Source organism: Euprymna scolopes, chromosome 4 (genome assembly GCF_053919585.1).
Source record: "Euprymna scolopes isolate OS-2025 chromosome 4, ASM5391958v1, whole genome shotgun sequence".
Classification (NCBI taxonomy): domain Eukaryota; kingdom Metazoa; phylum Mollusca; class Cephalopoda; order Sepiida; family Sepiolidae; genus Euprymna; species Euprymna scolopes.
This window is the reverse complement of record NC_136485.1, coordinates 551,967-570,166: the sequence shown is the minus strand read 5'-3', so window position 1 is coordinate 570,166 and position 18,200 is coordinate 551,967. Positions and strand designations below refer to the sequence as shown.

General features: G+C 36.1%; 1 protein-coding gene across 1 annotated transcript in view; it reads left to right on the top strand.

Annotated features, from left to right (window-relative positions):
* The first annotated feature begins 1,391 nt into the window (after nucleotides 1-1,391).
* The window catches only part of LOC145266407 (glyoxylate reductase/hydroxypyruvate reductase-like), a 28,131-nt gene continuing 11,322 nt past the window's right edge, over nucleotides 1,392-18,200 (top strand). Inside the window, exons 1-2 of the mRNA XM_080122071.1 lie at nucleotides 1,392-1,722; nucleotides 11,889-12,059. Of these exons, the coding sequence (XP_079978197.1) occupies nucleotides 1,527-1,722; nucleotides 11,889-12,059 (367 nt within the window). The 5' untranslated portion in view covers nucleotides 1,392-1,526. The remainder of the gene's footprint in view (nucleotides 1,723-11,888; nucleotides 12,060-18,200) is intronic.

Below are 18,200 nucleotides of genomic sequence, written 5' to 3'. Positions count from 1 at the left end.
TTATATATTTTTCAATAAAAACATATAGCGGCTCGCTGAAAAGAGCGTTCATTCTGTGGTATAAACAAAAGGGAAAAAATACGTCATAAATCACTTCATTAATAAGTACGATGTGATGTCATATTAAAAGTAAACTAGGCCATCTGTGATATGTTGGGTCAGTGTTTATTATCTATATTCTGTCTTTCTTTGAGAAAGACAGGAAAAAATAGAAAAGATAGAGTGACGGATGATCTCATATCTCTCTCTCTCTCTCTCTCTCTCTCTCTCTCTCTCTCGCCCTCTCTCTCTCCCTCTCTCTATCTAACCGTCTATCTATCTCCTATTTCTATCTTTTTAAATAACTAACTAGTAGTCCGGCGTTACTCGGTCGTACAATACGCTTAATCATGATATTTTAATTTATGCAGATTGCCTATGTATTATTATAGATTCAATTTCTATTGATTATTATATATTACAAGGAATAATTTGCCCGGTGGACTAATTTGCAGAAAAATTAAAGTAATATAAAAAAAAAAAATAATGATAATGTCGGTCATCACATTCCGCCTGTGTTTGTTTAACGCTAGCTGATATTTGGGCTTGACAATGAATGCACTGGAAAAGTCACTTCTGATTGATGCTTAGTTTTAAAATATGCAAATGTACCTCTTCTTTTATCGTTAATTGAACTCATTAATAAGAAATTAAAATGAAATGATAAGATACACCTGGGTTGAACAGAGGATCATTCGATCTGTAGGCGAATGCGCTACCACTAAACTATATCTACAGATTATAATAAGTCTGATTTGGGTGGGGGTAGAAGAAATGATTTGCTGAAATTTTATAATCTTCCTTGGACGGTGTAACGGAAAATATTCTCCTGTAAAAATTGTTTTTTATTTATGAGAGAGAAAAGATTATTTTTTAAATCGGATTATTTTTTTCGATTTTCGATACTTATCGGATGAATTTCTGTACAAAATATATAGAAGAACACTGGCAGACATATAAATTAGCTTTGTATGAAATTTGTAAAAGATAGGCTCAACCGTTTCGGAACCTATGAGAAAGAAACTCACACACATACACACACGAAGTGACTTTTATAGTAGAGATAGATTTACGCTATTTGTTACTTCCTACCATGTCTCTTATTATTCGTTGCGGTGGCTAAGTGGTTAACGACTTGAAAAGTTCGATTGCAGTTCATTCCACATAGGATAGTGGAAAACTTCACGTGATCCCTTCCGTAAGCACCCGATATTTTCCTAGAAAGAATTCTTACAAAGTAAAAAAAAACATTATGGGAACCAATACCAACAGTAGAATCATCTAGTTTATACAACATGAATGAATGAATTACGTCATTCTTTGTTTTTGACGTGATTTGGTATGCATGGTGACCAGTTACAAACAAGATTTACGGAAGTTTTGCAGCTTTTCGAGGTTTTAATAGAAAACCAAGTATCGAATTTTTAAATCGATTTTCCTTCACCAAAGACACTGAAAACATTTAATTATCGATATAAATAAGAACCATGCGTGTTTACATCACACGTAGAATTCCAACGCCAGGGATTGAACTTCTGAAGCAAAAGGAAATCGAGCTGGAAATTTGGGATAGTGATGAACCCATCCCCCACAGCGAACTAGTCAAAGTGTTACACAATAAGTTTGATGGTCTTTACTGTATGCTTACAGACACTATAGACAAGGAAGTGCTCGAGTCAGCAGGTATTGATCTAAGCATCTTTTTACATTATCATGTATCGAAATCTTTGAAATGCGGATTGATTCCGACTACTGTTATCATCTTGGATGTTATTCTCATATTTCTGCCAATATAACCTCTAGTCCTCTTTAGTTTCGTCTTGTCACCTCTTGATGCAACGGATAAAATGCTAAGTTTAAATTAGTGACAGTTTTCTGGGGATTGGAGGTTCAGTGATTAGTACAAGCTATGCTTTACATATAAGCAAGATTCCTTTGAGAATTTACCCGATCATGGCTAATTGAACTAATTTAATAATAATTCAGTTTGAAATTCTGCACAAATTCCCGAATTTGACAGAAACATTCCCGGGTTCGCCAAGACGAAGCAAGAATATTGGGGGTTATATTGGCCAACACTTTCTGAGAATAACATCTCATATTATAACTGTTCCGAATAATCCAAATTATAATAAATAATCTGATTGTCTTCAAGTCCAACGTGAACAAGTTCTTATTGAATCTACCCCCCCCCAAGTAATCCAAGTTACAAAATTACCACTAATGTTTACTACGCTAAAATCACAATGACTAATGTATATCCATTAACACTTATCCTCGAGTGGCCTCTGAGCCTTGATAAGTAGTGACCCCCATGTAAAAAAAGACAAAGACTTCTTTTAATTCCTTTCCACTTCTTTCTTCCTTTGCATACAAATTCAAAGGGAATTTTCAAAAACAGCGTTTCTTTCCTAGAACTTCTCATATTCGTATTATTTCGATTAATCGACTACTGTTCTCATCTTGAGTGTGATTTTCGCAACGCTTTGGTTGATGTAACCTCCGACCTTCTTCAGGTGTATCTTGCTGAACTCGGGAATATTTCTATCGAACTCGGAAATTTGGATGGAATATTGAACGGAACCTTTTATTTACTTCACGGAAATAGCATGCTCTTGTTCCTTCAGCCATGACCGGATAGAGGTCTTAAGTAATTCGCAATTGCATTTATCGCAATTGTATTTATCGGTAATTCTCAATTGTATTTATCGGTAATTCTCAATTGTATTTATCGGTAATTCTCAATTGTATTTATCGGTAATTCTCAATTGTATTTATCGGTTACACTGAGAACTGAACCTTCAACCTTTAGGAAAATTTCACTTTTATAATTGATTTTTTTTCTTTTTCAAGTACTTTAACAACTGCGCCAAGGGTCATTGTCGGCATGTTACGCTCGTGAAGTAAATAAAAGGTTCCGTTCGAAATTCTGTCCAAATTTCCGAGTTCGGCAGAAACATTCCTGAGTTCGATAAGATACACTTAAAGAAGGTCGGGAGTTACATCGACCGAAATGCTGTGAAAATTATACTCAAGATGAGAACAGTAGTCCGATGAATCTAAATCATACGAATAACCAATACTCATCTCAAAAATTCAGAAACGACTTCTCATATATGAAACACATTACCACGGGACCGCTTATCTGCAGACTACAACATGGTCGTTTCCAAATTTAACATCAAGAAATACGTGGAAATATTTGAGTCATCATTTTTTACCTATTTCAATCATCGTTTTCAATCTTCTCATAATATCATTCAGTTGATAATCACATTAATCGTCATTCTTGAGTAAATTTTGACTTTTGTACGTGGCGATTCATTTATATACAAATATGAAACGTAGTTGGAAAGCATATTAAAACATGGAGGATATTTTTTTTATATATTTTTCAATAAAAACATATAGCGGCTCGCTGAAAAGAGCGTTCATTCTGTGGTATAAACAAAAGGGAAAAAATACGTCATAAATCACTTCATTAATAAGTACGATGTGATGTCATATTAAAAGTAAACTAGGCCATCTGTGATATGTTGGGTCAGTGTTTATTATCTATATTCTGTCTTTCTTTGAGAAAGACAGGAAAAAATAGAAAAGATAGAGTGACGGATGATCTCATATCTCTCTCTCTCTCTCTCTCTCTCTCTCTCTCTCTCTCTCTCTCTCGCCCTCTCTCTCTCCCTCTCTCTATCTAACCGTCTATCTATCTCCTATTTCTATCTTTTTAAATAACTAACTAGTAGTCCGGCGTTACTCGGTCGTACAATACGCTTAATCATGATATTTTAATTTATGCAGATTGCCTATGTATTATTATAGATTCAATTTCTATTGATTATTATATATTACAAGGAATAATTTGCCCGGTGGACTAATTTGCAGAAAAATTAAAGTAATATAAAAAAAAAAAATAATGATAATGTCGGTCATCACATTCCGCCTGTGTTTGTTTAACGCTAGCTGATATTTGGGCTTGACAATGAATGCACTGGAAAAGTCACTTCTGATTGATGCTTAGTTTTAAAATATGCAAATGTACCTCTTCTTTTATCGTTAATTGAACTCATTAATAAGAAATTAAAATGAAATGATAAGATACACCTGGGTTGAACAGAGGATCATTCGATCTGTAGGCGAATGCGCTACCACTAAACTATATCTACAGATTATAATCAGTCTGATTTGGGTGGGGGTAGAAGAAATGATTTGCTGAAATTTTATAATCTTCCTTGGACGGTGTAACGGAAAATATTCTCCTGTAAAAATTGTTTTTTATTTATGAGAGAGAAAAGATTATTTTTTAAATCGGATTATTTTTTTCGATTTTCGATACTTATCGGATGAATTTCTGTACAAAATATATAGAAGAACACTGGCAGACATATAAATTAGCTTTGTATGAAATTTGTAAAAGATAGGCTCAACCGTTTCGGAACCTATGAGAAAAAAACTCACACACACACACACACACACACACATACACACACGAAGTGACTTTTATAGTAGAGATAGATTTACGCTATTTGTTACTTCCTACTACGTCTCTTATTATTCGTTGCGGTGGCTAAGTGGTTAACGACTCGAAAAGTTCGAATGCTGTCCATTCCACATAGGTAGTGGAAAACTTCACGTGATCCCTTCCGTAGGCACCCGATATTTTCCTAGAAAGAATTCTAGGTTCGTCTTGTCACCTCTTGGTGCAACGGATTAAATGCTAAGTTTAAATTAGTGACAGTTTTCTGAGGGTTGGAGTTTCATTGATTAGTACAAGCTATGCTTTATATATAAGTAAGATTCCTTTAAGACTTTACCCGATCATGGCTAATTGAACTAATTAAATAATAATTCAGTTTGAAATTCTGCACAAATTCCCGAATTTGACAGAAACATTCCCGGGTTCACCAAGACGAAACAAGAATATTGGGGGTTATATTGGCTAACACTTTCTGAGAATAACATCTCATATTATAACTGTTCCGAATAATCCAAATTATAATTGTTTTTACACTGTTTAAATGTTTACTGTTTTCCAATGTCATATGATTTTCAGAGGAAATAAGGACACCTGTGAACATAAGTCCTCTAACTTCACTTGCCTTGTTTGAGGTGAACAAAAATGAAGAACAAGACAAAAAAAACTAGATCATCTGTTAGATGTTGGGTCAGCGTTTATCTATATTCTGTCTTTAGAATAAATTCATTTTGAAAAAAAAGGGAAAGAGAAAAGATAGAGTGACAGATGACCTCTCTCTCTTTCTTTCTCTCTCTCTCTCTCTCACACACACACACACACACACACACACACACACGCACACGCACACACACGTACGCTAACTACTTAGATGTTTTTAGATGTTATCCTCCGAGGACAGCGTGGTGCCTCCGCTCGTTCGAGTGAATACGTGAACCGTTGCTCTGATCTCGCAGTTCCGCTTGTACTAGGGTGATGGCTGTGGCCATGGCAGACGTTACATATGAATCGATCGGTAGAATAATAAAAAACTAACCCGTCTCAATATGGCCTGTTTCAAGTTTATATGGTCAACGTTTTTTTTTGTTTTTTTTGTAATGTTTTGTTTTTCTTTTTTGTCCTTTTTTTACCCTAAACAAGGCAAATTGCAATTGATTTCTACTAATATAATCAAGGAATATTCGAGGGTTTGTTCAATTAATGACATTTTCATTTCTTTTTTTTTTTTTTTTTTTACTTTATGGCCGGAAAATAAGGGAAATAACTCATCTAAGTTTATTTTTAGTGTTTTTCAACAATAAACTCAGCCAGAGGATGAGTTGGACCAAACTTGGTGAAGCAAAAACTATGAAGATGAGAATAACAATCCGCAAATAAATAAATATTTCAGTGTTGTTCAGATAAAGTGAAAGACATTGGTAGGACGGTCTTCATTGTCTTAGTCAGAAATCAAGGTCAGGCAAAGAGAGCCTTCGAAGTTTCTATGTAGAAGGTACATCTGAGCCTGGGTAATAGACAAAGGAGTACAAACAACCGGGCTATAAGAGGCGCCTATGTACTTATTTTAAGCAATTCTAGGTTTGCAAATTGGATATTTATATCAGACTTATCAGCTCTAGTAATGTTGCTGTTCGATACTAAGGAGGCTTTGTTTCTAAAACAACAGCTGACTTTTATTTGAATGTTTCGGCCACTTTTTATAGCAGGAAACTTGGACATCTATTACTATATAGATATTACTTATTAGTATATGATCTTGTGTTTTTAGTAGGATGGGTAGTGTTTTTGCATCTAGGTATGCTGTTAATTATTCCAAGTTATATATTTAATGGATGTAGCCTTAGTTTGATGTTCTACATCTCATACATAACGAATCCATATGTATGAAGCCATGCATCGTACAAAATGCACAATGTCATACGACTGTCCTGGCTGGTAGCTTGTCTTGCAAACTTCAAGTCACTCGACTCGCCAAGTTCCTTATCAAAGAGGACAAACATTTCTGTAAAGTTGCAGACATTATATCATCCAAGCTCATCTGTTTAGAGTATAGTTTACGCAACAGCACTTTTGTTCTGATCGTCACCAGGATGCCAAATACAAGGAATCAGAGACTTGCTGTTTAAGACAAAATATATCTTTTACCGATTCAGTCTGTAGTGAAAAGGGGTCAAAAATGGATGGTAACGTTCAATGCTGCCAAGACGAAGCTCGTTTCTTTTAATAATTACATGAAACCTTACCAATCACTAATAGCTATGGCTAGAGATGCTTTACCTTAGAGCACGGGAACCATGAGTTGGAATAGATACATCGAGATTATTGCTAAGGCTGCTGCAAAGAAGGTGGGCTCTCTCTATCGTGCTAGAAAATTACTTATACCTGAAAGTATCCTGTACCTTTACAAAGCCACTATTCTCGCATGCATGGAGTACTGCTGTCACATTTGGGATGGTGCATCTGCTACCAGTCTCTCGCTCCTGAACAGGGTCCAAAAGAGAGTCGCCAACCTAATAGGTCCCGAACTGTCATCTAAACGTCAGCCCCTGTCCTACAGACGAAATGTTGCATCCCTCTGAGTGTTTTACAAGTATTTTAATGGTGGATGCTCTGACGAACTACAAGCCCTTGTACCCTCTCGACAAAAATACCCCCGACAAACCCGACAACCAGCGAAGTCCCACCCCTTTACAGTTGAGATCCCTAGATGTAAGAAAGCCTTTTACTTTTCCCCAGAACTGCAGGACTTTGGAATTCTCTTCTGGTTTCCTGCTTCCCCAACTGTACTGACATGCAGAAGTTCAAGTGTAATGTGAACAGACATCTTGCCGCTAAACTCCCTGCATAGTACCCCTGCAACTTAGGTCCCTGATAGTAGCCCCTTACATCAAAGTGGCAGCGTGCCTTGTTTGGAGTGAAAATGTAAAAAAAGATTATCTGCGAGGGATCAATATCTATTTTAAGAACTTGCAGACTATTTTTGTTATTGGTTTGTAAAGGCAATGTTTGATCTTTTTCTTGATTGTCTTCTGAAATTACGTTATTTAGCTAAGGTGTTTACTTTATATTCCACAGAAACCTGACATTTCAGTATGAATTTTAAGTTTGTTTGTTTTTTTTACTATTTGCTTTGAAGAATACGATTTTTGATTCTCTGTGTCGATGCAAGCAATACAGCTTTTGCTTATATCTTTATCAACACACCATCATTCAAAATGAAGTTACTACAGTCCTGTTGCTGCAGTAACAATGTTTGTCGATTCCATGCAGACAGTTTTCATACCGGTATATTCTGTTGGCGATCGAGCTGGCGAGTGATATATTATCTTTTGGCATGATGTTATAGTATATATATGGCCTTAGTTCCATTTCATTCGGCGCGCATTTTGCTTCTCCCTTCGACCACATGTTTTATATTTGTGACGACGTCGAAACATATCCATAAAAACTACAAAACCTTAAGACGCCATCTCTCATGTTCGACATATATATACTATTAGTGATCGTTTTAGGAGTTGATATTGTTAGAAATTATCAATGTAAATATAGGTTTTCACTGTGAAAATTTTGGAAAAAATATGATAATTTGATGTGTCAGAGATTGGAAGCGAGAGAGCAGATGCGGTCAAGCATCGGGAGTAAGAGAGAGTGAATTGAGTCGAACGATGATAGCTCCCAATAGAGGGGATCAGAATGCGTTAGTCTAAGACCAGCAGCAGCTTTCCAATGGAGAAACATCGTAAATAAAAGTTGCTGAAAAGTCAACTCGAGATTTGTTATCGGGATGAATCTTCTTTGCAGCTGTCCCGGGGATCAATAAAAAAAAAGATCAGGTACGGACTAGGTATATTTCTCCGATTGGCATGATGTTACAAGCCCAAAGAATTGTTATTTGTCCCTTTTGTTTCATGCCCGTTGTAAAATTGTATCTGCTGTCATAATTTTTATACGTTACCAGACGTTACACAAGTTAGACACACGTACGTAATATATACACCTCTTCATGTTATATAGAATTCCCGGCAATACAACAGTTCCTTTTTTATTTTAATCTAACCTAAACTAATCCTATCCTAAGTTGATGTTTATTTTAGCAAAAGTCGGTTCAATTTAGTTCAAAATCTGTAGAAGCACTCTGAATTTGAATGAGACTAAGTAACTAATCACCATATGCAATTCACTAGACCTGAAAGATGAGACTGATCAAGTCTACATGAACAGGAAGGAAGCTGTCTCCTTTGAACCGTGCGAAAGTTTAGTTTCCTATCTTTATTGTTTGGTGACGGGTACTTTTATACGTATATAAACGAGTGAGTTGGCCTGTCTCCCTCTTTTTCTCGGAATGTAAATAAAAGCAGACATCTCTCTGTGTTTATGTGTTAAATTAATTTAAAGAAATAAGGTATGTTTTATTTGATTCTTAACTTTAATAATCAACCATCAGATATTCCTTAAAACTTTCTCGTTTCAAGGACGTCAGCTTAACTCACCTAGTTTTGATATCGCTTGATTTCAGCTTTTATACCTGCGTTTACAAATATCTTCCAACATCAAAAGTTCCTTCATGTCATTTTATTAGTACTAAATCATTTAACTGACAGTCGCAGCACTCACAACTAAATATGCATAAATTAAAGGTGAAAACTGATAAGTCCAATAGTTATAAAAGCCGGCTTATTATATTTTTATAAGTTTCCGATTATTTTTTTAATTGTGTTTGAATGATAAAAGACTAATCTTTAAAAGAACAAAATGCATTTTTACACGTAAAAATCAGTTATAATGACATGATTTTTATTGCGACTACAAAAATTTGAAAATCGTAAAAATTACTTGAAAGATAAATATTATTTTTCCAAAATTAATTCAAAGATAATATATAAAGTCTTAAGATATTGAATCCAAAATAAACACCTTATTTTTATTAAAAATTGCATTATTATTCAAAAAAAAACGAGAGTATAGTTAGAGAAATCTTCGTGCAATCAAAATTAATGACAAGCGACGCTTAGAATTCCTATGGAAGCTAAAGATTTTAAAATGGCAATTTTATTTTTAAATTTACAGAGAAACTAGCGGGCCGCTCGGCCTTGCCCGGTCGTAAAATACGCATAAATATTTTATTTTAATTAATGTAGAATCCTTATTATTATAAACAGAAATACCGTAGGTTTCAAACGTAATGTTAAATTTCATTTTAAAATGTAAAGTAAAAAACGGGAAGAAACTGAGATATGTGCATGCGAGTATTATAGTTTTTTAAACAGTTCAATTCTTGTAAGTAAAGCAGTAAACACTCAGTCTGAGATCGAAACCAAAACCTAAAGCCAGTGAATCAAGTACAATAATCATTAGACCAGCTTGCCACGCTCTTCAAACCGTTTGAAACAGTTGACAAACAGATAAAAATCCGATGACTCCCCACCCCCACCCCCCAAGTACCAATGTTCCAATCTTGACCCCTAAGCAGCCTTTTCCCCAGATGAAAACCGATTAAAATTTTTCCACATGTCTTAATACTCTATTGTTAGAAATTTCAGAATGCAAGGGCGATAACCGCGTGATTTACAATCACGCGATTATTTCGCATAATGGTATTGCGTTGTCCAGTTGCTGCGGAGGATTCAGAAGTGGCGGGCATTTTGTGTTTCAAAAAACAGATTTAAACTTGACGTCGGACAAAGCCGACGCGCGTAATCTCGCTCTATGCCTAATGAACTAAGGCATGGTTCTACCCCATTTATTTCTCCGCTCATTTAAATGCGGATATTAGCCGGAGGCTAAAATGTTCTACGGATTAATTACTTCATTATCATTGGCCGCAAGAGGGCATATTATTTTATGAACATGCGTTGTTCGTATTCGACAACTGGAAGGATTTCGAGAACCCTCAACCAATTCTACGAGCGGCCGATTCTACCAGCATCTTCACCAAGAAGAAAACTACCTTCGCCTTTCAAGGCAAGAACTACCCGCCATTTGGCAGAAGCTAAAGAGGGCACTCTTTTGCAATACGGACTCCTCTTTTACCCTTTTGTAAATAAAATTATTCTTGGATTTAAGGTGAGCCTTTGTTGCTTTTCTGAGTCTCTTTCATTCTGCCATAGGCAAAAACGAGTAAGAGAATTTCTTACACTATATACTAAATTTCAAGTCTGTAGATCAAAAATTCGTTGAGAATATAGGTTGAGAAATATCCTCACGCACACATTTTTACTTTTATAGATAGGTAGATTGGAACATTATTATAGTTTAATTTCTGTATTTTTAGAAATTATCAAAATATTCATTAATTTGTTGTATATTGAACTCCCGGGCGCCGTCAAATCACCTAAGCGAGGAGATTATTATTTTTATAAAGATGTAGATGTTTTGAATGTGAAATATTCAATAGAAAAAATAATTATTGATACGAAGTATTTCAATAGGCTATTGGAATTAGGAAAATGGTATGTTAGTTATGTATGTATACAGGAATATTTACTTAGAAGATAAAATTTTAGTTAACAATAACATAGAAACTGGTTACGTGACAAGTATCAGGTGACTGTTATTTGTGCTACTTACATATAATTTTGTAGTTACGTAGGCAGAAGGAAGGGGATTTCGAGAGGAGTTGGGTTTAAGATAGCGACGAGTTAGCACGGAAGAAGATCGCCACCGCGTTCGGGAAGCTTTCAATGAACGTGACCTTAGCAAGATGTAGTGGTCGTCTTGGCCACTCTTCGCAGATGAAGAATTCACTCCGAACACACGTATTGTTTCTTTCTTGGTTGCCACGACGGAACTTGTGTTATTCTAGACTTTTTATTACATCACTTTCTTTGACACGTTAACTTCATTCCTAGCAAGCTTTTTCTTTTGTATGTGATCCAACACATCGCACAAACAATATTGCTACAATTAAAGGTAGACACAATATCGGTTTTAATATATGGAAAACTTCATTCACACTCTGGAAAACAGTAATTGCTTCAGTCTAAAAGGGATTATTAAACAGATATTACATTTGCCCGTAACCCGAAGGCCTGGTTGTGAGTGAACTGATATAAATACCATCTACAATGTAAACTGATTTTGTGAATATAATCTTAAGAATGCATTGCATGAACAATCTTGGGAATTTCCAGATAACACTGTTCAAGAATTAAACCATGTAATAAAGGAAATGTATAAAGAAAAGTTGTTTCTAAAATAATAATGAAACATTTAATTTTATTGCCTTCTTTTTTATATATTTTTTTTTTGTAAATAAAACTAAATTAAAGTTGAAGTGAAATTTTACAGTTGTGTTTATTTCCTTTTTCGCCATGTTTTGTTTTAGCTAGCTGATCATACAGTCATAGATGATAAAATATTTTTATCTTTATTTAAGGATCTCGACTCAAAGCTATCTGCACAATGTCAGTGGGATACGAGCATCTGGACATGGTAGAAATCAACAAGCGATCGATCGTTGCAGCAAACTGTTCTACGGTGTCAAGTGATTGTGTCTCTGAATTCTGTGTCACCCTCATCCTGACCCTCGCTAGGCGAGTAATCGATGGTAATGTAAAGTCTTATTAGCGTTATTTTACGTTATATAAATTCTTAATTGACGTAATTGAACGTAATGTAAAGTAATTCATCTTATCTAACATGAAGTCGCAATTTATGTTATTTAAATTTATTTTATTTAACAGCTATGTAGAGTTATGGAAGATGGCCAAACAGCTATGGCTGCTGTGTCGAGGAGGAGAACCATATTATTAAATATGTAAATAAATTGTCTGGTTGTTTAAAGATGCAAGGGTTCAATATAATTGTATTTATACAATAACACTTATTTTGCTACAGGAATAACACTAAAAAAAGATATAAAATACAAACACATTTAGGAAAAAATCCCTATTTCACTGCATGAATTTTAAAAAGTACTATCACAATCAAGAGAAAAAGCAAATTTCCTGCTGCAAACGAAATACACTTAGAAACGCATTAGCCATAATGTTTTTATATTTTTCGCTTGGCAATATATATTTCTTGTAGAGCTCAGCAGTGGATTCAAAATGAAATTTTGACTTCAAAGATTCGTCGCACTGTAAGTCAATTAACTCCAACTGATATTCTTCTGCCACTTGCTCCACACCTTTTTCGTAAGGAGTATCAAATAAACCAAACAGATTTCTATATTTCCGGAAGTCAGCAAAACGAGAGGAAAAATCGCTTCTCAGATCCATAATAGAACTCACAAAGATGTCTGGCATTATATCTTCCTTGTGATTTTGGAGACTTGGGAAATAAGGGTAGTTTCCTTTTGGAAGGCAGTCGAAACTTTCTCTCAAAACCAGTAATTTGATCAAAAATCTCAAATACAACCTTTTTCTATCCTTGAAGCTCAAGATTCAGAGTGTTCATTTGGGTTGTGATGTCCACTAAAAATCTAACTTAGCAATCCACTGTGGATCTGAAAGTAAGAATTATCTTGTTCTTTGCTGTCTCTAAAAAGATGGAAATCTCTTCTCTTAATGCATATACTCGTTCTAGCATTTTTCCGCGGGTAAACCATCGAACATTTGAAAAATATGTTGTGTCTAAGATAGCGACGATTTGTTTCAAAAATTTTCGAAACTGGCAGTGATTTAGTCCTTTTGACAATATAAAGTTCACCGTTTTCACGACCACTTTCATGATGTCCTTAAAATTCTTGATGAATAATGCAATGAAGTTTGATTATTATTTTATCAATGCTTGGAGCAATGCAACAAAACCCTTTTTCTCTCCAACCATTGTTGATGTTCCATCTGTGATTACTCTAGAAAGCTTTGATAAATCCAGATTCATTTCGGTAATCCATGTTATTATGCTTTGTAAAATATATGCTCCAGTGCTAGTGTCTTTCATAGGAATCAATTTCACAAGTTCATCTACAATATCAAATGTTGGTGTTACACCCTTCACAAGCACTGCAAGTTGATAGTATCCTTCATATCTGATGGAATAATAGTCCAAATTGTTTAAAATGCCCTCCATGTCACTTCTGATATTTGCTACCAGCCCTTCAGTACGCCTTGTTACTGTTCTTGCCGACAAGCTGATAGTAGAAAACAATTATCTTTTCTCTACACAAAACAACAACATCTACTGTTAACTATAATTCTTTAAAGAACTCTCCATCAGTAAAAGGTTTCATCTTTTTTGCAATTAGTTTTGATCACTTTCTTCAACTTTTCCAGTAAAAAAAGGATAATTGCTTTATTAAATTATTTCTCAACCGTGCAACTTCTTGTTCTTGTAAGTTCGTAAAACTGTTGTAATGATTATGACGAATTTCATAATGCCGTTTAATATTAGAAACTTTCTTCACCGTAACGGTTTCCTAATAAATTAAGCAAACCCATTTTGCGAAATGCTCAGTGAAAAAGTAGTTTGTTGTTCAGGCATCATTAAAGGTTTGGCACAAAAACTGGCTTGGATTCTCTACTTACACAGATGCAGCGGGCAGCACAACACAAAGTTTTGCTATATCTCACTCCCTATCACAAATGGTTACGTTTCCAACCCGTTTCTCTGACCAGCAAGAAAAACAAGCATCACTTCTAGATCTGTTCCCGAGGATTGTACAACAAATGCTGACAGCCCACTCGGGAACGCTGACCATGCAGTGATAATGATAGAAATCGCCTTAAAATCTAGACCCAAAATTGAAGAGCCAGTGCTCAAAATAACCAGATATTATAAAAAGGCTGACTGGGAAGCCATCAGAGATCTTATCAGAGATGCCCCATGGGGAAATATTTTTTCTCTTCCTGCTGAACATTGAAAAAATTAGACCACTGAATGGTTCAAAACAGCAATGGAAGCACATGTTCCCATGCAGAAATTTTATAGCAAGCCCCACTCTCCCCAATGGTTTACTTCGACTTGCGCAACTGCCATTGTTCAAAGGCAGCATGCATACGGCAGATTTAACCGACATAAGTCCAGTTCAAACAAACAGAAGTATATAGAAGCTAGAAGTAACGTTAAGAAAGAAATAGCGACAGCTAAGAGAGAATTTACGGAAACCACTAAAAAACGCATCGAAGCACAAAAATTAGGAAATCGTGACTTTTGGAAAATCTACAACATAATGGACAATCAACAATTTCCCCGCTAACCAACAATCACGAGGTTGTTTGCTCAGCAACCGACAAGGCTAATATGTTTGCCAGCCGGCTTGCCTCAAACTCCACACTGGACTCTTTCAACCACTCCCTGCCTGACTTTCCTTCGTGGACAGACGCCACGCTAGACGATCTAAAAATCACCCCAGTTCAGGTACACGCTATCATAAAAAAACTTTGACACTTCAAAAGCATGCGGACTTGATCTCATCCCAGCTGTGCTATTAAAAAAGTGCTCAGCCGAAGTAGCTCCAGTTCTCTCCAAACTCTACAACAAATGCCTTAATGAATCATGCTTTCCGGGCTGTTGGAAAACTGCTTCTGTGGTACCGATATTCAAGAATTCTGGCGAAAGAACTGACCCATCAAATTATCGCCTCATTAGCCTCCTCCCACTTTTCGCCAAAATATTTGAGACCATAATTAACCATGCTCTAGTCTGGCACCTTACAGATGCTAAACTTCTGACTGACAAACAATATGGATTTAGACAAGCCCGTTCCACAGCTGACATCCTCACTGTAATCTCTGAACGTATATACCATTCACTGGACAAAGCGGGGGAGGGCAGAGCGGTAGCTCTAGATATATCTAAGGCTTTTGACAGGGTATGGCACAAGGGTCTCCTCAGGAAAATTAAATCATACGGTATCACTGGTAGAATACTTAACATAATTAAATCCTTCTTAGATAAGAGAAAAATCCAGGTTGTCCTCGACGGTCGTACATCTAAACAGTGTGATATAAATGCGGGAGTGCCTCAGGGATCTATCCTTAGACTTCTATTGTTCCTAATATTTATTAATGACCTCCCCGACAAAACTGCCTCTGAGATGAGTATATATGCTGATGACACTACACTCTATAACAGGCATGACAGGAAAACAAATGAACACATAACTAAGAAATGGCAAAAACACTAGAGGATAACCTCCAATCTGTAGTGGAATGGGGACAAAAATGGATGGTCACGTTCAATGCCGCCAAGACTAAACTGGTTTCCTTCAATAATTACAACAAACCTTCTCTGCCACCAATAGCAATGGCCAGTAACTCCCTATCTGAGAGTACATCTTTCAAACTGCTTGGCCTAACGTTCACAGGAAACATGAGTTGGAACAATTATATTGAAAACATTGCCAGGGCCGCTGCAAAAAAGGTAGGCTCTCTCTATCATGCTAGAAAACTACTGACACCTGAAAGTATCCTGTATCTCTATAAGGCCACCATTCGCCCATGTATGGAGTATTGTTGTCACATTTGGTCTGGTGCATCTGCTACTAGTCTCTCACTCCTAGACAAGGTTCAAAAGAGAGTCACAAATCTGATAGGCCCTGAACTGGCATCTAAGCTTCAGCCTCTGTCCCATCGACGAAACGTTGCAGCCCTCTGCCTGTTCTACAAGTATTTTAATGATGAATGCTCTGACGAACTACAGACACTTGTGCCCCCATGACATAGACACCCTCGACAAACCCGACAGGCAGCTAAATCCCACCCCCACACAGTAGAGATCCCTAGATGTAAAAGATCTTTCTACTCCAGTAGTTTCTTCCCCAGAACCGCTAGACTCTGGAATTCCATTCCAGGTTCCTGCTTCCCTAACTGTACTGACATGCAGAAGTTCAAGTGCAACCTGAACCGACATTTTGCTGCCCAAATCCCAGCATAGTGTCCCAGTAGTTGCTGCCCCTGACAGTAGACCCCTACACCAAAGTGGCAATATGCCTTGTTTGGGGTGAAAATGTAATTTAAAAAATTTAAAAAAACAAAAAAACTCTAAATCCACTTTTCTTCTCTCAGCTTCCATGGGCTTGTTATTTGTTCAGACAAAAACGATTTCTGGAAGAGAAAAAGACAATAAGTATGGTAATCTCGAGGTAAAAAGAATGATTTTATTTATTTCGACATGATATATTCAAGCCGCAAACTGTCACTTTGGTTTGGTTTGCCTATATTTACATCGTGTCCAGGGTAAGATAGTGGGCCAGACAAAATTCATTCGTGGGCTGGATGTGGCCCACAGGCCAGGGGTAGCCAACCCTGATGTAAAGTTTTAACGTTATTTAATTAATGTAAATCGTAATTCATATTATTTAACCTAATATAAAGTTGTAATTAACGTTAGTTAACGTAATGTAAAGTCTATTTAACTTTTTTTCCGGATGAGTCATCAGTGTTGTATACATTATTCACATGTTTCAAACTGATTTCCTCGCTCTTTGTAACTAATGGTCACCACTTATCAAGACTAGCTCCTTTACCGTACTACTTAAGGTATAACGTGGCCGTGTTCATCACAGTTTGAACCGTGTTCATTACAGCTCAAATCTCTCTCGGATCCCCATGCCGTCCACCACCATCAAAAAGGATCAAACAAACAAAAATAAATAAATCCAATGCAGCTTTTTTCTTCTTCTTTTTTTTAGCACGTTTTCGTTTATTACCGTTTTTCTTTCTCCTCGGCTCGACACAGCGTAAAAGTCTTCGCTTTTGCTCCACTACAAGCCGGCCGTAGACAGCCATTTCTTAAAAGTTCATCTTTTTCGACCGCACTCTTTCTTCCGACCGTGGGCTGGCTACAACCAGCCCATTCTCGCCTTCACTATACATGTCCATCTCCTTCAGCATCGATTTTGTTTCTCCCCGATCACGTGGTGTCCTTTTTCTTCTTTTTCGTCAGATGCAAGCGCGAACACACTTGCCAATTCGCATACGCATTCAAACGCTGCTCCTGCTGCTAATACAATTGCTTGCCATCCATCCGTCGGTTGTTGCTGATATTTTTCATTTATGTGTGGCAGATATAGGTGTAATAAGTAAAAGAATATTAGATAGAATAATACCCGAAATTACATCTAAAACTCACCATAAATTGCGGAATTCCTCTGATAAAGTCATATTCTTATTTGAGAATTTCATGATTACTAATGCCAGTAAGTTTTTCGTATTAATAGATTCATACTACCGTTCCATAATTTATATAACTAGTTTGCAAATTGACATCATAAAACTGGCTAGAAGCCCACTAACTGTATATAACAATAAGCTATGGACTAGGAAGAATAGAACGAGTAATCTTGATATCACTGAGGGATCCGGATCTGAACAGTTGACCAATTTGGTTGGACTTCATGTATATTGAATGAATTGCACAGCTACATTTCGGGCTTGTTGGAGAATAGGACTATATAGAGATGATGTCCTGTTTTTTGTTAATTCCACTCATAGAAATCTGTAAATTGAAAAAAAAGAAACGATACATGAATTCTTCAATAAAATATCTATAGTAGATATCAATCATAATATAGTAGATTTTTTATGTCAAATTAAAATTAGTTAACAATACAGACGAACTTTACTAGGACAATCTGAACAATACTTTGTTTTATATACGAGGTAAGTTCCAAAAGTAATGTCTTCTATTTTTATTTCTCCTAAATTGATCAGAGGGGAGTGCAATTTGCATTGTTATTATGACTGAACTCATGCATCCACGACTTAGAAGTTTTATCTCTCTGTTACAGATATTGACGGTGTGA